The sequence below is a fragment of the Paramisgurnus dabryanus genome, chromosome 16, assembly GCF_030506205.2.
Source record: "Paramisgurnus dabryanus chromosome 16, PD_genome_1.1, whole genome shotgun sequence".
Classification (NCBI taxonomy): domain Eukaryota; kingdom Metazoa; phylum Chordata; class Actinopteri; order Cypriniformes; family Cobitidae; genus Paramisgurnus; species Paramisgurnus dabryanus.
The window spans coordinates 7433271-7454988 of record NC_133352.1 but is presented as its reverse complement, the minus strand read 5'-3'; the positions used below and the strand labels follow the sequence as shown (position 1 = coordinate 7454988).

The 21718-nt window shown below is 34.4% G+C and overlaps 2 protein-coding genes across 2 annotated transcripts; one reads left to right on the top strand and one right to left on the bottom strand.

The window, feature by feature from the left end:
- The first annotated feature begins 6325 nt into the window (after positions 1-6325).
- Positions 6326-10550, top strand: LOC135731224 (uncharacterized). Its single transcript, XM_065249189.2, has 7 exons — positions 6326-6480; positions 6773-6850; positions 7163-7510; positions 7584-7793; positions 7930-8253; positions 8436-8645; positions 10223-10550. Exons 2-7 carry the CDS (start codon positions 6805-6807, stop codon positions 10246-10248), a joined length of 1164 nt encoding a protein of 387 aa, XP_065105261.2. The 5' UTR covers positions 6326-6480; positions 6773-6804; the 3' UTR covers positions 10249-10550.
- A 4094-nt stretch (positions 10551-14644) lies between these two features.
- On the bottom strand, positions 14645-20550 carry ltc4s (leukotriene C4 synthase). Its single transcript, XM_065268087.2, has 5 exons — positions 20392-20550; positions 19958-20057; positions 18662-18732; positions 15404-15485; positions 14645-15315 (listed from the first exon to the last, which is right to left on the bottom strand). Exons 1-5 carry the CDS (start codon positions 20447-20449, stop codon positions 15165-15167), a joined length of 462 nt encoding a protein of 153 aa, XP_065124159.1. The 5' UTR covers positions 20450-20550; the 3' UTR covers positions 14645-15164.
- Between the last annotated feature and the right edge of the window lie 1168 nt (positions 20551-21718).

Genomic DNA, 21718 nt, shown 5'->3' with positions numbered 1-21718 from the left:
GGGACAAGCCAAGCGCACTGTAATTTAGCCCATGCTGGGTTGTTTCAAACCAAAATGCTGGGTTATTTTAACCCATTGTTGGGTCAAATAGATTTTTTGTCATATTTTTCTCGTCCCTTTTTGAAAATAACCCAGCATTTTTTGAGTAATGGATTTTAAAAACCGTGGTCATTTTGTGGTAACCATGGTTTTACTAAAATAACCTTTTTTTTTGCGTATACTTTAGTAAAACTCAACGGGTTGGTCTTTTTTTGACCAAACATTTGGTTTAAAATAAACCAGCATTTTTATAGTGCATCAAACATGTCATTAAACTTTGGAGAAATACATCAAACATTATGGGGGTATTTATTATACTTAAAGAAAAATCCTCCACTATTGTTTGTATTAAATTAATATTTATTGTAATTGTCATGTCACCAAAGTCTCTGTGAATGAATGCTTAGTTTTTTATAATCTAAAAAAACAGGATTTGTTTCACACATACATTTGCCAGTAATTTAGTCATGTGCATGTTTACTGGCATCATTTACATTTGACATCTATCGAACCCATGACCTGAATGTATATACTTTCAAAACCTCTTCCTAATGAAAGCAGAATCACTGAAGCTCATTGAGCTTAATCTCTGTGTTTGTATACATTACAGAAGTGCCACAATATCCTGGATCTGGCTGCCACATTGCTGCCCTGAGGTGCCCTTCAAAACAGCATATGTGAGTTCAATTAAACCACAGTCTCGACTCTGTGCATACGCTTCGTCTACCTCGCACGCATTAACCTTCCCTGAGCCCCGGTTATTCCCCCTCCTCATTTCCCTTACATCCACCTTCCTTTCTCTTATTAGGAATGGAAGAGATCTAAACATCATTGTGTTGCTTGAACAATAGACGTGCACAGTAAACCAGCCAGCAGAGATAAACTCCTACTTGTTGTGCATGTTTTCGTCAGATGGACAGGAAACGGTAAAGAGACACATAAACAGTATTTTTACAGTCTTGAGGTCAAATCGTCTCATCTGAGGCCTGGAAGGAATGCTGACCGATCTCACAGCAAACATTCCTAACAGACAGACGCCTTATCTACAGATGGATATTTGGACAAACTATGTGGAGCTGACAAACAAGCAGCCCTGTCATGTACTTCGCCTCGCAGGAGGAAAGAGGAATACGAAGGAGATACGGGTGTAAGTTAAGAAATAATGAGAAAGAAACAAATGAAATGTTTAAAAAAAAAGGTGACTTAAAGATGTCTTATCTCTAAGAGTCCTGCAGGACTGAACTAATCCTTTTGAAGGGAACTGAAAGAATGAAGATAGTAGAAGAGGTAAAAGATAAAACAGGAGCAGGTTTCAACCATCTGCATGTTTGAGGTAATGTGTACTCTTTCATGCCCATTAAACAGTAAAACACTTAATTGACTAAAGATGTATGAGCCAATAATAAGGCCCCAAATTCTGTCTGCATTCTAAGGCGGCATCACCACATGTTTTCAATGAACAAGAATCCCACAATGCACTGTGATATAATGTGAAAATGTGTTTCATTCAACTCTGAAAAAGATCAATAAGTTTACTGTAATAGCCCAAATCTCCATACATATTACACAACATCTGGTTTCAACATCATATGGCCTGCTGCCAGGTAAAATCATCTTGAAAAAGAATGGCATGACTCTCCAACACAAGTCTACAAACAAAATAATCTTGACTCTCTCTCTTTTAATGTGTGTGTGCATTTGTGTGTTTTGTCAAGTGTTAGATTGATTACTTTTCTCCGTAGGGAGGTCAGTGTGTGTTTGTGTGTGTGTGTGTGTGTGTGAGAAAGAGACAATGAAAATGTGTGCGTTTCAGATCAGGATATAGCTACACAACTGACCTAAATGTTAATTTTAAGACGAGACAGGAGCCAAGACAGGATACAACATCACAAGAGAAAGAGCGGATAAATAAAGAGAGAAAGTCATTTTACTCTAACATCCATTTTCTACAGTATTTCACAAATGCAAAGTTTTCTTAGCTGTACAGAATATATAAATATACAAATAACTAATAAGCCAAAAAGCTGGGAAAATAAATCTGCATTGTTTCTCCTTTTTGTCTTTCATTTTAAAAATTCACAGAAATGCCATTTTTCATTGATGACCTCCATTTGAAAGGATAACAGCTCAGAGTCTGTATTATAATGTCTGATGAGGTTGAAGTGATCTTCGATTAATTCTCCAGACCCTTCATATTTTCCTGCTCATTCCTCTTTATTCATTTTCTGTATGGTTCAGGTCAGTGAACTGGGATGGCTGTGGCAGAACCTTGATTTTGTGCTCAGTGACCCATTTTTTGTTGGTTTTGATGTTTGTTTTGAACCAATGTCTTGATGAAAGATTTAATATGTAGACATAATTTAACTGTAGAAATTTTTAAAGCACTTTTTAATCCCTTTTTAAGATATATATAGTGCAGCATAAATATGTACACCCCCCCCTTTAAAAATTAAAAAAGAAGATTTTTCTCCATTTGTTAGTAAATATGAGACCAATTTTTTTACAAAACATGTTTTATTAAACATTTATTTTTTTAGTATTGAGACAAAGATTAATCTTTGTGGTTCTGAGGTGTTACAAACTTTATTGTGTGGCAAAGGTGAGGAGTAAAATGAAAAATGCATGGTACCAAAAGAGCATGGTGGTGGCAGTGCTCTTCTGTGGGCTTGCATGAGTGCTGCAGGTGTCAGAGATTTGCATTTTTGTAGGGTGTACTCATTTTTGCATCACCTCATTTTATTTAAATGTGTTATTTTTCATATCCTTAAGGTGGTAAGTGACTTTCATTCTTATGTTAAGCGTAAAAAAAGTGTACTCATTTATGCTGTGCACTGTATATAAAGGCAACACTGTATTTAAGGGTGGAGTTATACTGAAATTAAAGTGTCTGTTTTGTATTGATAGAGGAGATTTTTTTTACAGAACCTGGAGACTTTAAAGGTCTTAAATGGACCACCAAGGGAACGAAGAGACAAAGAAGTGCATCGCATGAAATGATTTAATTAACTGTGAGTCTCTGTATCACGTAAAGAAAGAAAGAAAGAAAACAAGCTGTAATGTGTGGTGTAAACAATAAAACAGCTGTGCCTATACGAAATCTTTTAGCCAATCTATGAAGCTTTTCGACGGTAATCCACCAATTAACACCAGAGAGCTGTAATACGGTATATTTTTATTGAAGGCATTTGTGATATGGATGTATCTTTAACTCACTCACTAAAGCACCTCACCCCCTTCTGCATCCTTGAACGCGTTTCCTGCAACAGGAAGCAGCAAAAATCTCATATGATTTTTTTCCTGTTGGCCAGAAGCACTTCCTATCTAGGCGGATGGGTCAGTGTTTAAATTAATGTGATGTTAAGAGTGTGCACCTGTGTGGTTGAGAGAGAGAGAAACAGAGGAAAAGAGAAAGCGTGAGCGTGAGAGAGAAAATAAAGCGTCAATGTTTGTATGACTCCACTGAGGGTCTTAAAAGTGGGCTATATTGGCTCTCACATCATGTCCTAAACAATATCAGACAAAAGAATCTGGAAAATGACTACATGTAAATGTAAAATTAAATTAAAGTAGCATTGCTATTATCTTACATGGTGAGACAGTGGCTTAAACACATTCTTAAAAATAAAGGTGCCACCCAATGCCATTTTCATTCAAAATTTCTTTAAAGAAGCATTTCTTTTATACATTTTAATAATCCTTTTGTGAAACAGAAAGTTTCTTCAGATGTTTAAAGATTTTTTAATGAAACCATTCAACCATAAATGAATCTTCTTTTAAATTGGTCACTTTTACTTTTCAAGGTTATTCCTTTAACTTGTAAGATAAGCAAGAAAGTGTAGTTTAACAGCCTGTAGCTTTAAAACAATCCTAACACTGCATGTAATAATGTAACATTGTAATACATTTATATACTGTAATTCTTCAACAACAGTTAAGCAGACAGGTAAATATATCAGACGAGCGGCAGCTGAGGACAGCAGAAGGAAATGAAAGCTTTCAACATCACCTTAACACAGTCTGCATCCTGCTGTTGATAAGAACAGGCCAAGAGAAACATCAACTACATTAAACACACAACAAACTAACACACACACACACACACACACACACACACACACACACACATTGCTTTGCAAACGATTGTGTGTGTTAATGAGACAGCATAAAAACAAAAAGTTTGATCATTATTCATATTTATTATTACCAGTATTCTAGCCTGTAACCTTCAATTGCATCCCAAAGCAACGAAAGCTTACAGGCTAAAATAATAATAAAGAAATAACACCAACAATAATAACTCAAGAAAGTGAAACATTATTTCATGTTATCTGTATTTGGCTACTTATAGCAAAATGAATGTATCACATTAACAATATATTATATTATTATTAAGAGAGGACAACCTTTAATCTTTAATTTGGAAATCCCAGAAGTACATCACATGTTTTATTGTGGAATCTAAGAATAATTATATGATGTTTCTTCAAAGAGGCATTTAAGGTTGGTAAACGACCCCTTTCCTGTTCCTATATATGGTAGGGGTGAGTGAGGCACAAACTAATTTGAGGTTAATTGTAAGCGATTTCACATAGTTTCACGGAACTGAACAATCTGTGCTTTTGGTCTTATTTTCTTACTGTCAGAAGACGATCTCCTGTGAATTTGTATAAGGGTTTGGTGTGTTTTCATTAAGATACTGGACACAGTATGTGACCTCACGCCACACTCACAGTGTGCTCATACAAAGGCAAAACCTTACACTGTATTCAAACTATTTTTATTTATTCTTTTTTATTATCCTCTCATTGGGGGCAGCTGAGCCCCCCTAAAATGAAAATCCTAGAATTAACAATACTGAAATCACAACACATCAAAGTGGCCTTCATTTACAGTACAAAAGGAACAGATATTTCCTTAAGCAAATGCAAATTTGCATTACTTTTTGTATTACCTTTTAGTGATGAGCCGCCTGATCTGTCTTTTTATGCATGTTGATCTTTGCTTGAGCTCCTGCACTTAGATTAACATCTGTGTTGTAGGTCTGGGCCGGGTTTAAAGCTCAGCTCATGAACTAGTTTAGGTTATAAAGGGAGGAAAGATGAATGTTTTTTCAGACAGGTGGTCATTTTGGGCTGCATGTGTCAAACTTGATTATATTGCTGAGTATGTTTTAACATATCTTTGTAAACCTTAGCATTGCCATAACATGAGCAAGTCATTTCATTGTAATTGTCTTTTTTTATGCCATTTTTAGTACACTGTTAGATATTTCTGTAAATTTTACAGTTATTTAGTTTAGTGTATATCATCCAGCATAATACTGCAAACTATTTATACAGTAAATAACTGTAATTCACATTGCATTATGGGAATTTTCTGTGACATCAAACATCATATACAGTAATTTAAATGAAAGCCAAGCCAGCTATTACAATCACATCATGATAGATCTGCAGGAGAATGACATAAATTTTTTTAAACAAGTGCAGGATGATAAACATCAATGTTTGTTTGCAGGTTCATTTGGTGCTATGCAGACCGCTTGGTGATGTCAAAATATGAAAGTGATTCAAAACAAACTTCTGCGTGTGATTTCTTGAATCTCTTGACATCTAAATGTATTAATAAAATGTAGCTTCACTACAGATACAGCTTCTCAACCTGTCTTTTTAAGCACATTGTGTATTTATTTATGTCAAACAATCCTGCAGGCACAACGTTAACCACTAAAGGAAGCTATTTGTGTTGTCAAGATTCATCTGTCCATGCAAGTGGGTATTTTTTCCAAGGCTATTTGATTATAGAGAATGAAAATAATATTTTCTTTGTAATTTAAAGAAAACATGAATTCAAAACTAACTTCATAAGCTGGTTATAACCTCTACTACGGTAAACATGAAGGTAAATGTAGTCACAATCTGTTGTTGCATCTTCTGCTATTCTAAAAATGTTTGTCTGTGTTTTAACATGTATTAAGCAATGTCTAGGGCGGTGTCTGAAATAACTCCATACCTTCATTCACTATTTCCGATATTAGTTTATAAAATGAGTAAGTGTTTACATGCACAAAAGGTTACGACGATACAGTTTACATGCACCCTGTTGCAATGTTCATTTACCGAAAGTCTGCGCAAGCGCACAGCCAGGGTTGCCAGAATCACGTATCAAAACCATCCGACTGGACGTTCAAAACTAGCCCAAAAGCATCACAATGACTATTCACAGCACAAATACCAATAACTTATCAACGAAATCATTTAATTTTTAACCCGCAGAAAAAACAACTGGTGGAAACAGTTTAAACAGTATCTCAAATCTAAACTCGAAAAAAAGCAGAGGACTTGGCAACGCTACGCTTGCGACAGCATCTCTCGTTTGAGTTCACTCTGTATACAAGTCTAAACTGAGTTGGAGTTGTTCTTGAGAAGTTTTCCGATATAGGTAATGAAAACACACTTTTCAAAAGTTTTATTTCATTGTATTGCTTTAAGTAGCCTAATGTTTTAAAAGTATACACAAACGCTGCAGAATTTAGTACAGCGCGTGACCCCATTAATGCTGTTGTTGTTGCGTGTTTCTGAGACGAGATTCATAAATATAATACGTGAACTTGGAGCGCAAATGTTCTGCGCATGTGCACAACGTATTTTTATATCCGATTGAGAAAGTCACAGTCAAACTAACATTGTGTTTTTATCAGGAATAAGAAAAGTTCTTGTTTAATGTTTTGTAGCTGGTATATGTGAGTTTCTACAAAGAGAAATCATGAACTTCAGACTCTCATCACTGATCCTGCTGTTACACATTCAAGGTATGAAACACAGTTTTGTTATTATACTGAAATACTTCAATTATATATATTTGTTAAAAGTATGTCATATTTTAAACTAGTTTAGTCTAATTTCATTTGCTGTACTCCAAAGGCTGGATTCTCCGTTTGAATCGCTAAAATACTTTAAGTGAGTTTGTATATTTAAAACTGAACTTAGAGATTTGTATTTGAGAACAAAATTGATGAATCAGGATTCATATCCTTACAGGACTGTCTGAATCTCTCATCTCGCTCTGTAATTTTAATGAAGTAAAGCTACTAATATTATTAATGTTACGGTTTCTTCTTCAGGGTTCCTAACATTGAATAACTTTAATGTAACCTGTGATAAACTGAATATTTGTGGTGCGAGGGGAGAACTGGTGACAGTGAGGTGCGATTACTCAAACATCAACATCAAAACTGGGTTCTGGTTCAGTCATAAACAGAGAACAAACTGGAGAAACAAAGATGAACCTGAAGATTTGACTTTAGATTCAGATTACTCAGGACGAGTGGATCAGATGATCTCTGAATATTACTCACGACTCACAATAAGAGATCCGAGAGAGAGCGACAGTGGAGAATATCAGCTCATGATCATTACGAAGGATGGAGTTAAACATCTCAGCTCAGTCACAGTCAATCTAAGATTCACAGGTACATTTACATTCTCATCAGTCCAGTTCAACTCTTTTCATTTCTCATCTAATGTAAGCTTTTGATTGTTTAGTTGTACAGGTGAAGATGAATCCTGAATCTACAGGACAGCGAGTAAAACTGAGCTGTGATAACTCCTGCCCTTTAACATCTGAATATAATTACCGCTGGTACAAGAATGGACAATATTTAACATTTGACCAAAGCATATTTGTGTCATCCAGTGGAAACACTGACAGTTATTACTGCTCTGAGTTTGATTCAGTTCCCTCTTCATCCGTGTGTGAGTCTGACATTTACACAGTATTTAAATTAAAATGGAAGAAGAAACTTTGCAGTTTTCTTGTTGATTCATATACAGTATGAGTGTGTTTGTAATTGATTGTGAATGTTACAGCAGTATTTTGTGACTCTTTCAGGTCTTTCTAACAGTGGTTGTTGGGGTGTGACTTACACCTCTACAAGAGTTTGTGCTTTAGTGGGATCAACAGTAGATATTCACTCTTCATACTCACATCCCACTGGATATACAGCAGAGAAAACATCCTGGCATTCCGATTATAGTGGGGGACTCAGAGATCTGCTTGAGGATGCTCAGTTTGCTGGTCGTGTGGAGTATCTGGGAAACACACTGAGAATCAAAGACGTCAACACGAGTGACACTGGAAGATATCAGTTCAGGATCATCACTAACACATCAGATAAAGTTTCTGGTTCTCCTGGAGTCTATCTTACTGTTACAGGTAACTGCTCATAATAAACTCTCTGTAGTGCAGCACTCATTATACTGAAGTATTATACTTCAAGTAAGAGTCACGACTGTGATTAGAGGTTTATGCAATGCTTTATCAATCGAGCTAAATCAAAAATATGAGGCCCAACTTGGAAAATTAGTTAATGTGAATTCCGTTATATGAAATCTCAGGTACACAGGTGAGAAGCAGTCCAGACCCTGTGATAGATGGAGAAAAAGTGATATTAAGCTGTTCAACCAGATGCACTCTGGATAGGAAACATACTTACATCTGGTATAAGAATGGACAACAGGTAACAGATGGATTGAGATTATTAAACAAGCTGTACCTGGACTCAATCAACAGTGAGGAGCTACAAGAGTATTCCTGTACTGTAAGAGGTAACACAACATCTCATCATACATCTGACTTTACTGTTACACTGTAAAAAGTAAACAGTTGGATCAACTTAAAAAATAACTTCAGTTGGTAATACCTAAAAAATTAAGTTGTGAAATTCAAGTGAAGTTGAACAAAACTAGTTGTAGTTACCAAACTGAAGTAACTCTTTAAAGCTACAGTCCGGAGGATTGAGATGATTTCGAATGTTTTCAATTTTTATGCCCCTCCCACACTACCACCGAGCAACCTCATATCGAGCTCGTCCTCATCAGTGTGTGTTCAAGCATTACTTAGATTACTTACATAACACTCAGAAATACAATAAATGGTTGATAAAGCACAATTACCTGTCAAGAAGAAATGTTGCAAGCTATGCCTCCAGCTAGAACCCTTTAAAAGCTCATAGATCCCTCCACCTTTCAAATGCTGGTCCGATATTGATCCTAGTTTTATTACAGGCACGGTCGCTTTCTATCTTTGTTTCCTTCGTTTCCTTGGTTGTTTTCTTTTCCTTGGTTGTTCTCCAAGCTCTGGTTGTTAGCCAAGGAATCGGAAGTTTGTTAGTGAACCAACAGCCGGGTGACGTCAAAGTACAGCAAAAGTGAGACGAAATTAGACTTTGTATGATTTCTCAAATCATTTTCGCGGTACTTTCGTGTCATCCGGCTGTCGGTTCTTGTGGCGCTTCATGAAGTCAAGCAAGCCTAATGTAACACACGCAAGGGGGGAGGGGGGATCTGTGGCGTGTGCAGGAACTGTGATTGACAGGCAGATTTTACACAGCCCTGCGCCGATTGGACCAGCTGAACCGAGAGTAGTGGATTTTTGCCAAATAACCTGTTAACCAAATAACAGGCTCTAGATGGAGGGAGAAGCGTTTTTTTTTTTCTTAAACTGTTTAATTTATGTTGTTCTATCGGAGCATAGTGTCGTTTTCAGTAAATATGATTAAAAAAAAATCTTGCCGACTGCAGCTTTAAGTTGATCCAACTTTTCACTTGTTACAGGCTAAATGATAAAATAGATAGTTTCAGTCCTTGATGCTGATTGGTTTATTCTCAGCCATGACATAATCGCTGAGCTACTTTCAGTCTCACTGTGCTGCACTCATAGCTGATCATTAATATTGAAGTGAGATGCTACAAAATTACAGAGATGTTCAAGTACAAAAAATCTTGGTTAGTTATTGCCTAATAAGTCACTGGCGCAGCTTCTGCAGGTTTCAAAGTCAGGTGGCGGTGTGCCGTGTTGTTTTGTGTACCATCATTACTGGGGAAGATAAGGAAACACAATCAAGGTGTAATTTTTATTTTCTAATGCAAGTTGTACTTTACATGTACGAACACAACCAAAAGTGAAAGCGTTTTAGCGCTGCCAGTGACACTGAACGGCATAGCGCATCACTCAGAACTTTTGTGTTATATTGAAAATATGCACACAGCTGTCATGATGGTTATTTGCTGAGTAGCGCTGTGATAACGGCTGCAGTGAGACTGAAATCTGAGAATCACAGAGAAGTCAAATTCTGAATCTTCTGCCTTTTCTGAATATAACTGAGTTTGTGTCTTTTTTTCAGATACAATGGACAAAACAAATGCTTAAATACATAAAACTGTAGGATACTGATTAAAACAAGGCTTGGCTTTCTGAAGGTTTGCTACTGTAAATCTTTTAATAAAGCTTTTTTCCACATATTATATTTGTATTTAGACATTCATAATCGTCAGATAAATGTTATCTTTTGAATATATTTCTCTGCTTTCTGTTTTGACTGCAGTATGTGGTAACACTTTCTATGAAGCCTGTGTTTATAATGGATTATTGCAGGCATATTCCCTTATAATAAACATTATTATACTGTATGTTGTATTCTCTAATAAATAATCATTACAATAGAAACAATACATTATTTGTGGTTGTACCATTTATGAGTATGATGATTTATGACACATGAGGAACTCCACATTGTTATCTTGTATTATAAGTACACGTTGTCATGTATTTTAAATGTCATATATTTGCATTGTATAATTGTCATTTGACCTAAAGCAGTAAATAAACCATAAGTCTTCTCATAAACATCTACAACGCTTTACATACAAATAACTGAAACAAACAGAAAGCTACAAACTGGGCTTTAATGTTCTTTAAAAGGAAAACCTCAGGAAAACGTGTCAGAAATGTCCAACATATGTTTGTTAGCAGCCTTACTCCTCTATAGTGGGTCAATATTTATACCCAATCATTAAAATGGCACTCATAATACTGGCAAAGGCTTTAGTGCATCTTTTGTAGAGCATCGATGAGCAGTGTACTGGCAATGTCTTGTAAACTCAACTATATCTTTAGTCAAACCTGGCCAGAAAAAAATGCTTCTTCTGTGACACATTTTGAGTCGTCCCAGATGACCTGCCCAAATTTTAGATTGTCCCATTGTTAAACCTGTCCTCCAATCACTAAAATAAAGAACCATTTGCTGATTTCGATACAGAAGATTATTATGACAAAAAGTATCTAAAATAAAAGCCTATAAAAGAGACCGTCTCTCAGCCTCCTCTGCTTCTTTTGTAACTCTAGCATATATTTGAGAGATTTCCCTGTAACTTGTTTAATCTTCTTTCTATCTTGGATTTAATAGGTTTCACAGAGGGGGTTGGCAAATCACAATAATAAAATGAAAACATGTTCAAAGGGTACTCTTCGTTTACTTCATGGCCCATTTTGGTTTCAGCGCATGTTAACACCACATTACAGATGTTACTTGAAAGCAGTAAATCGGCAATCATAATCATAATCCTCAGCAGAAGATGAATCGTGCTCTTCATTCCTAGTTCAAAACTAACCAACTTGAAAAGCTCACTGTAAGTCTTGAGTCTCTTCTAAGTCTGCAAGTTGAGTTTCTGCTTGTTTTCTCTTTAATTCAGTTCATGTTCTTCTTTCATTCAGTGTTTGTGTTTGTTAACAGCAGCTGTTCATCATTAACTCAATCATCACTTCATTATCTCATTAACTTCAACATTGGCTCTGTTTCTTTTACTCTTTGTAGTGTGGACACATTAAGCAGTGTTCTTTGACACCAAAGATTTTGCTGTGGGGTTTAAAGGGTTAAATGGGTTAAACAGGTAATGTTTTTAGTAAGGCATGTTTGTTAAAACTAGTTTTATTTCCTATTTAAACTAAGACCTAGTCCTGGCTTAAGCTAATCAAACCACCCCTTTGTGTTTAATGTTTTGTTTTGTTAGGATTTGACTCAGTTTTTGGGTTACCATTGTGCTGAAGAGTAGTGTGGTTGTTTAGGTCAAGGACGGGCAGTAGATCATTGATGTTATGCTGCCTGTTGTTTTATTTCAAAGCAGTTATTGTGCAGTTTGTTCGTGATGAACTACACGAGATTTGTGTGAAAGTGATTATAACACTACTGCACATTAAATGTTTGCAGTTTAAGTTCAAAGTTATATTTGTTTTCTGTGGATTCAAATGAATTAAGTTTTTCAGTACTAACACCATGTGAATATATATATTTTTAAACTTGAATGGATCAGGCAATTGGTTTTCTAAATGAAATGAGTTGTTTTCCAGGGCATTATAAAATTAGCATACTGTAAAAATAAACAGTATTATACCGTATTTATTCAGTTAAAAGCTGTAAAATAACGTCAATAAACCACAACACAACTACAGCAAGGTAACGTTTTTACTTTACGGTAATGTATTGTAATTTCGTATTACTGGACATTACTGTAATTCTACAGGTATTAGCTGGCAACTTAATTGCCAGTAATTTACCGTAAATTTCACAAACATTTTTTTACAGTGTAGTGCACATGCCATTCGTTCAGTTTAAGGAAAAACGTGTGCAAACATCTTTAGTTAGTTAGCCTACCTTTTTTTCAAACAAGTACAAAATGTAAGTGCAGACTCCAAAAGACAATAAAAAACATGTACACATATCAACATTCATAGACATTGAAACATAGGTCATCAAATACAGTGATCTCAATGCATTATTTTTAAGTCAAATGCTACAGTACGCTAAGGATGACACACTTCACCGCTAAATTGTCAGGGATAGTACAAGGGTCCTCCTTTCAACATTTTACTTCAGAGGGTGGTTTACAGAATAACTATAGATTAATTGTACATTTGGCATAATCCTAAATGCAAAATATATATATATATATATATATATATAAATACATTTGTTTTCAACCATTTTGCCCAATCTAATAGAATTCTATATAGTTTTCTGTCTTGAAAGAAAGTTTCACAAATTCCATTTCATTAACATAATTTACAATCTCTTGCCATTGCTTAAAAATTAGGAATCTTATACCATTTGTTTGTAACGGCTTTCCCAAAAAATATGAAAATGGTCTGCCATTACATTTCCACATTTTTCCAGCATTCATCAGCCTTTTGATTCCCCGTTTGCAAATATTTTATTTTAGGGGTTCCAAAAAACTCAGTGGCTATGTTTACATGCACAAAATTTTGACAATACGACTGAATTTCATACGATTGAAGGCTACGACAGTACAGTTAACATGCATCCTAAACATTGCAATCTGATTTAAATGTTCGAATCCGGACCGAACGTCGCACAGCCAGGGTTGCCAGATTCGAGTATCAAAACCATTCGAATGGACATTCAAAACTAGCCCAATAGCATCCAAATGACTATTCACAGGCCAAATATCAATAACTAATCGACGAAATAATTTCATATTTAACTTACAGAAAAAACAACTGGTGCAAAACAGTAGCAGTAGCTCAAATCTAAAATCATAGGACTTGGCAACGCTACGCTGTGGACAGCATCTCTCGTCGAGTTCACGCTTTATCTCTGAATAAAAGTCAAAACTTAGTTGGAGAAATTTGTTCTTAAGAAGTTGTCAGATATGTGTAATGAAAAATGCACAATGTTATTTTATTGCTTTTAGTAGCCTAATTTTTTAAAAGTAGACATAAACGCTGTATAAAGTGTATCACGTTTACACCCCATTACGTTACGTGTTTCTGTGAGGATATGAGGTAATTATAAGACGTGAACTTGATCACAAATGTTCTGCGCATGTGTACAATGCATTTTTGCATCCGATTGAGAAAATACTACGATTCACGCGTTTACATGCATACTTTTCTCTTGCTGATCGGATCACATATCGGAATACATCAACCCATTTTTTACATTTACAAAACATAACCAACAACAAAAATTTACAGTTTCGTCTTTTTAAAACTTTACAAACGTCTAAAATGTTTCCAATAGCATGTATCGTCCTCAATCGTATTGATTAAGGTGTTTACACCACGAAGGCTTTTGAAGGTGATTAAATCATCATATGATTACAAACAAATTATTTGGTTGGATGTAAACGTACCTATTGATTCTGGACATGAATCTGAATTAGTTGTAGTCATCTGTGATTTATATAAAGTTTGCCGTTCTTCATTTATCTCTATATTTGCCTCTTTTTCCCATTTTTGTTTTACATCGGCCTATTTTTGAGTATTTTTTATTTACATTACACATATAAATTCTTGATACAATTTTCTTTTTCTTTTTGTAAGCATCAATAAATAGCTGCATTATTGTGGGTTCTGTATCTTTCAGATCTTTACTATTTTTATTAAAATAATTTAATAAGATATCTGAAGAAATCATTTCTTTATCTAAATTTTATTTATGCACTGTAAAAATATGTGCTGCCTTGCTTTTTTTTTTAAATCAACTTACTATTAAAAAGTCAACTTAATTTAATAAGTCATAAAAACTTATCTCTGTCAAGATAAATAATAGTAAGTTGGTTTGAGTTGATTAAACCAAAAAATATTTGAGGCAGCAAAGAATTTTTAAAGTGAAGTGAACGTTGTTGAAAACTTTAGTAATTAAACAGAAGAATGTTTGAAACTCCATTTTTTGCTGGTTTAAATTGTAAGTCACTTTCCACTTATCTAATTATTCTTTGTCTCTCAATTTAACTATCAATAACCTACCTTAATTAATGAAAGTAAACTTTATTGGGTCAGTAATTTTCAGAGAGAAATACATAAGAAATAAAGACAGCAAATTCACATTTTCATAGAGACTTTTACAAGTTAATTCTAGATGAACAAAAATTCACAAAGCATTATTGCACCACTTAGTGTTCAAAGGAAAAAGTACAAAGCACCCGACAATCAGATTTCACAAACATCTCAAAATAATTGTATTTGTTTGAGGCATGGGCCGCATTCCCCGCCATCAAACCCATAATGACCATGGCATTGTTAGAGACACTATGCCAACTCTTTATAGCTCAGTGGTAGATCACAGCATAAGCAGCGCAAAAGGTCAAAACGCATGGCATATTGATATAAATTTATACCTTGTAATGCACTGTAAGTTGCTTTGGATAAAAACTGCATAAATGTAGATTAAAGTAAAATAAAAATAAGTTAAACATTTCCTTCTTTAAATATAATAACACATATACAGTTACAGTAAAATGAGAAAACGGACATCCAACGCTTTTGGTCTATGAGTGTTCATTGAGACCCAAAACATGACTTAAGGTGTGAAACATGTCCAGCCCAAGATAAACTTCAGTCATGGTGCAGATGATACCCAGTCCAGCTAAAGCTATCAGCGCCCACTGAACCTTTGCACAGAAGTACAGAGGCTCCAATCTGTCAAAACACAAACACAGCAGATGAGGAACACAACGGTGCAAATACTACAAATACAGTACAATACAGAAACCACGTGCACATATACCTGCCCTCAGATGATTCTGCGTAACCGTGGAAGTACAGGAACCGTCCGTAAAGATACAGAAGCCCAATGAACACAGCCATAGCTTAATAAAAGAGAGTAATACATATATCACATTACAAACATCATTTAATACTGATGATGTGAGATCACAGTTTTAGACTTTTCAGGGTGTTTTGAGTGTAGATCTAAGATATTTATATCTGCCAGGTGAAAAATGTATAATAGCAAATCTGACTTTAACAAATTGTGCAAGTTTGCTCCTATAAAAATAGTTGAAACCATCAACTCTATTTGCCAACACTGTCTCTCACCATTACGTAAAATGTCTTGCACTACGGAAGGCAAACACGAAGTACGGACATTTCATAACTTCAAGGGTTTTATATTGCATTAACTCATTTCACCATGGACATTCGACAATGGATTAAAAAGAAACTACAAAAACTTAGTCTGAACTTCAAATGATCGAGCAGCGTTTGTGATAATATGTAACATTATGTATGCATTTTTTGTTGTTGCTGTATATAGTAAGAGTGTTCAGAGGTCTGTACGTTGCTCACTATAGCTGAAGTGTTTGTGGTTGTATTACAGAGATAAACGCGTTAAAATTTAAGGGACGTACCAAAGCTATATGTATTTTCTAGCTGGGGGAATTAAATGCATTCATGTGATCGCCCCCCCATCAGCGCTTGTCTGGCGCTGGCACTGCTCCTCAAAAAAGCTCTAGATGTGTTTCGTGCCAAGAGAGGTCACACTGAATACTGACTGATGCCTGAAGAATACCTGAAAATTGTTTTTGCATGTACATGTTTTTTGTATTTTCTGTTTGTATCCTAATAAAAAGAGTTTAAAACTTTGCTAAAACAACAAAGCTGGTTGGGGTGCCCTAAGACTTTTGCACAGTACAGCAAATCCAATTTAAATTATGTAAACAAAAACTTATATATAGGGAGAAATCAGGTAAATTGGGACATGTTGATAGTCATCTTATGTTCAACTTTACCAAAATTTACATCAGATTGTTTGTGTGTGTGTGTTTGTGTGTTTATACAATTGTGTTCAAAGTGAATAAAGTGCAAAAATGGTATAAATAGTGTTATCCTTATTTTAAATATATTAAATTCCAAATCAAATCATTAATAAATGTATTAGATCTGTCTTGTTCTTTTAAAGGAAACAAATATGAATCTGTTAATATTTAAAAAACAGCAGTGACATTTTTGAAGACATTTGCTTCACTTTAAACACTGAATGACTAAAACTTAGTTGTCTAAGCATTGTTGTTGATAACTGCTGCACATCTATGTCAAATCCACTTCTGGCACATAGAAACAGATATTTCAGCCCAGGATCCACAGTTCCTATGAATTGTTAGGTTTTGCATATAGTCACCTTCCTAAAATAATTACCCAAGTCATCTTTTGACAAAAATGTTTTAGGCTGTTTTGTTTTTCCTAAGTCAAAAGACTGTCATGGTTAATCCGTGTCATGTCTCGTTTCTGTTCCGATTGTTGTCACCTGGACATTCATTGATGAATTACCTGCTTCATCACACCTGTATGTCTGTGTGTATTTATACCCCTGTCTGTGTGTCACACTCACTGCTGGATCATTGTCTCTATTTCCATGTCTGTACCTGTTCCACGTTTGATGTTCCTGTTTCACTTACCTGCCCATTGTTTTACTTCTCATGTATTGTCAATAAATGTTATTTGTTTATCGTGAAATCTGCACTTGCGGCCTCATTTATAAAACTACGCGTAGGTGCTAACTAAAAGTCTACGTATGCACAAAAGCCAAAAATAGCATACGCCAAAAAGTATTAAGACTTATAAAACAAAGCAACACTGTAAAAAGATTCCGTAGAATTTACAGTATTACTGGCAGCTGGATGCCAGTAACTTACTGTAGATTTAAATTTATGTTAATTACCTGCAACAGTTTGTTCAAAGTTAAATGAAATATAAACATTAGCAAGTCTGTATCTTTACAGAATAAAACTAAAATAACAGCCTCAAGCGAAGCATTCTGGGAAACAAAATCTGAAGGAAAAACCCAGAAAAAGGTTGATGAGGATTTTTGGTTCCCAGAATGCTTTGCATGAAGCTGTTATTTTATATTTTTATTCTGTAAGACAAAGACTTGTTAATGATTAATGTTCATTTAACTTTGAACAAACTGTTGTCAGTAAATAACATAAATTTAAATTTACAGTAAGTTACTGGCATCCAGCTGCCAGTAATACTGTAATTTCTACGGAATCTTTTTACAGTGAATGTATCCATTTATTTGTGTTTTCTGAGAAACCTGAAAAAATGACTTTTAGGAAGGTGACGACATTCTGCATTTTTAATGTCACCCCAAAAGATTTCAGTGGGGTAGAGATCAGGGGATTGAGCTGGCAACTTCATCACCTTAATCCTTTTTGCTTGGAAACAAGAATTCAGTACCCGAGGGTCACCTGAGGTTCTGTCGATTACAACTAAACCCCAAAATAACTATTTTACTCTCATCAGGCCACAAGATTAATACTATTCAATCTGTTTTAACAGAAGTTCGTCCAGGTATTTTGGGCTTTTGTTTCCATTTAAGATCAAGCTGAGCATCTTTTTCCCCTCTTAAATCAACTTTTTCATCAAATGATGCTGTTCATATGCTATTCCATTTCACTTAGAAAGTCAACAGCAGATATATTTATGACAATAAGGGAAACACTGCTCCCCCTACTTTATAAAGGAACAAAAGTAAGTCGTTTTTTTTTCTCCACAAAATGAACTCATTTTCTAATTAAACGTCACACTGCTATTATTGTGATCAATGAATGAGTCAATTACTCCAAATAGTGTGGATATCATTACGTATGGCTCTATTGTTTTTACTACATCTGTACTTATAACATGCTTACTGATGTTGTACTGCTATTATTTTAACACAACTGTATATTAATTCATAAATACATATCTCATATACGGTATGTGTGTGTGTATGAGAGATCTGAAAGCCTCGTGTAACTGTAGATCGCTCACTGTTTTGCATAGTGTTTTTGAGGGAAAATTTGTTTATATGCAAATCTAAAGAGTGGGCGTTTTTATGACTTTCCTCAGATTATGGTTAATAAAGGACAGGCTATGCATACATGTCTACGGTAATTTATCTGATAACTAATTTTACAAGTCAAATCAGTATGGCTTCATATTATGCTTATATAAATTCAAACTTTCAATATTGTCATTACCTGTCAAATTCAGTGAAACTCACCTTGACTGAAGAAAACTCCAGCCAACCAAAGAGAGAAGATAAATATGGGGAAATATTCAGAACAGTTCACCCTGACAAAAGTAGAAACATTAATCAAAAGTCAATTACATGACATATTATGTAGTACAAAAATAACTATATACATTAAATATAAAAATATACATTTACAGTATTTTATATATAAATATTAATTTTTGTTTTGGTATCTCAAACTTGTAAAATAGCAGATGGGGCAACTGTCTGTACAAAAGATGCAGTTTAATACAACTGTTCAAATGATTAAAGACTCAAAAATAAGATTTGGCATTGTTTTATGTTTGAAACCTTTTCTTTAAACACATTTCACAAATATCAGTAGTTGTTGGGATGTAAGGTTAATTAAAAAACTTTTGTCCAACAATTAGGATGTTCTCAATTGTCAATGTAGTACAACTGCAATCATGGACCTACAAAATCTCACATCATCCAGTAAACCTCAAGTGGTCTTTTTGGCTGAATGAAAAGTTTGTAGATTTCTCTTAAATAATGAAAAAAATACTTTAATGTAACAAGTAGGCTGGTAGACTTTCTAGCAGGTGGTGTGTCTGTGATTCTATCGGTTACACTTTATAATGGAGGGATCATAATGAACGAAGACATACATTTATTCTTTACTTAAAATAAATGTATGTAATAATCATAAACTAATAGAGTTATTATTAACTACATGATGACATGTTTTTAGTTGTGGTATTAATAAACAATGAATTCATGTGTTGAGTCATGTTGTAGTTATTGATGACTCATAAGTTTATGATTAGTTAGTACATGAATATGAACTAATGTGGAGTTAAAGCAAGTAAGAATTCATTGAAGCATTAGTTCATTAGGATTCATTGATAGATATAAAGTGTTACAAAGCCATTTCATTTTTAAGCTAATCATTTTGCTTTTAATAAATGCAAGCTTATGTTGTCTGTAATTGTTATCAAAAAATGTTTCTTAAATGTATAGTCCTCAAATGATTGTTTTATGGTAAATTTATTTTACACACATATTATACTTATATTTTCAGGATTATAATTTTTAAATGTCATTATCAAAATTACAAACAGGGATGCAAGGAGGGAATTTAAACTTATCTGGCAAATAGACAATGGTTGGTTGTACAACGTGACTTTTTTTTTGAATGGGGATATCAAAAAATATTGTAAAAAAAATGTAAAATGTTTGTTTTATTCATTTAATGGATCTTAATGTGATCTATTCAAATATATACACAAGATATATCCATCTGTCTTTCCTTCAGAAACTTACTGCGCTCTAAAGACCCTCTCAAACTCTGGTGGTCCTGCAGTGGCTGGAGGAGAGACTGAATATTTCCTCCGAGCATAGATCACCATAAGAGAGAAATATGCTGATGACAAGAGATAAAAGTCATACAGATACCTTATATTTCTACGCAAGTACCAACAAACAAGATATTAAAAGCCAATTAAACTTATTGATCAGTTGTAACAAGTAGCTTTGCCTAAGCATCTTTTTAAAAGAAGATACATTGATTACAGATGTCTGTTTCATTAAATATTTTGTCTGTGAATTCTTTAAGTGAGGAATCAGTAGCAACCTAAAACCACATGCTAGACTTACTCATTTAAATCACAAGCACAAAAAATGTCCTTGTGTAATCTTTTTTCTCTCAGAATATCATGCAGTAAAGAATTAGATATTTTAAGTATGTAATCATTTACCTTGTTCCAAAAGTCCCAGCACCGTAACAGCTGCTATTAAGACCACCTGATCCAACATCACTGCAATAGAAACTTGAGTACGGTTTCTGATACAGAATCAGTCTCAATTCAAATGACACTGTGAAGGTTCTTCCTTAAACCTAAATCTCATTATGACCAAAGTGGGCGGGACACAAGCCTTAACAAAGTCCCCATTGTTACATCAGTGTGAGGAAGGGAGGATACATATTGCATACATCCTAGGACAGTGAGATCCTTACAAACCTCAGATGATAACCAAAAAAACTTATTTATGCTATTGCCTCAAACATACCATTGTCCAACAGGCAGGAAAATATTAAGTCTTAAACAAATAGTAAGGTACTCCAAGTAGCAGCAGTAAAATATTTCTCATATTTAACATCACTGTTAATGTTATCTATAGCACAAACCTATGAAATCGACCACCTCTTTATTCCAGGACCTCACTGCCTTATAAAATAAACAACACCCACACTGTAAAAGTGAAGCTGGATCAACTTAGAAATTACTTCAATTGGTAACACAGAAACAGTTAATTTAACTTATTTCATTAAAGGTGTTTTTCAGTTGAAAACTTAATTTTAGGTGTTACTAATTGAAGTAATTCTTTGAGTTTTGCGCTGTAAAAAGTTGGATAAACTAAATCTTCTTTTTATTCACTGCCTCGTATATTAAATATTTACTTAAAGATACTATTTGTGCCCCTGGACCACAAAACCAGCCATATAGCACAGGTATATTTGTGGCAATAGCCAAGAAACATGTATGGGTCAATATTATTTTTAATGCCAAAATCATCCGATATTAAGTAAAGATCATGTTCGATAAATAGATTTTGTAAATCTTCTACCGTAAACGTATCAAAAAATGTATTTATCATTGGTTATGTGTGTTGATTAGACATCTTTTGGACTTTAAAGCGTGGTTTCCTGGACAGGGATTAGCTTAAGCCAGGACTACGCCTTAGTTTAATTAGGAAATATAACTACTTTTAACAAACATGTTTCATTAAAACATTACTTGTGTGAATTTTAAGGCAAAATAAAGGGCACTGGTGTATTTTAAGATATGTCAGTGCAAGTTGTTTTCAGTTTGGAGAGCTCTTACATTTATTTTAGTCTAATCCCTGTCTGGGAAACCACCCCTAAACGGGATTTTCTCAATATTTAGATTTTTTGCACCTTCAGATTCCAGATTTTAAAATAGTTGCATCACAGCCAAATATCTTAACAAATATAAATCAATCTAAAGCTTATTTACTCCGCTTTCAGATTATATATATATATATATAATAAATAAATTATAT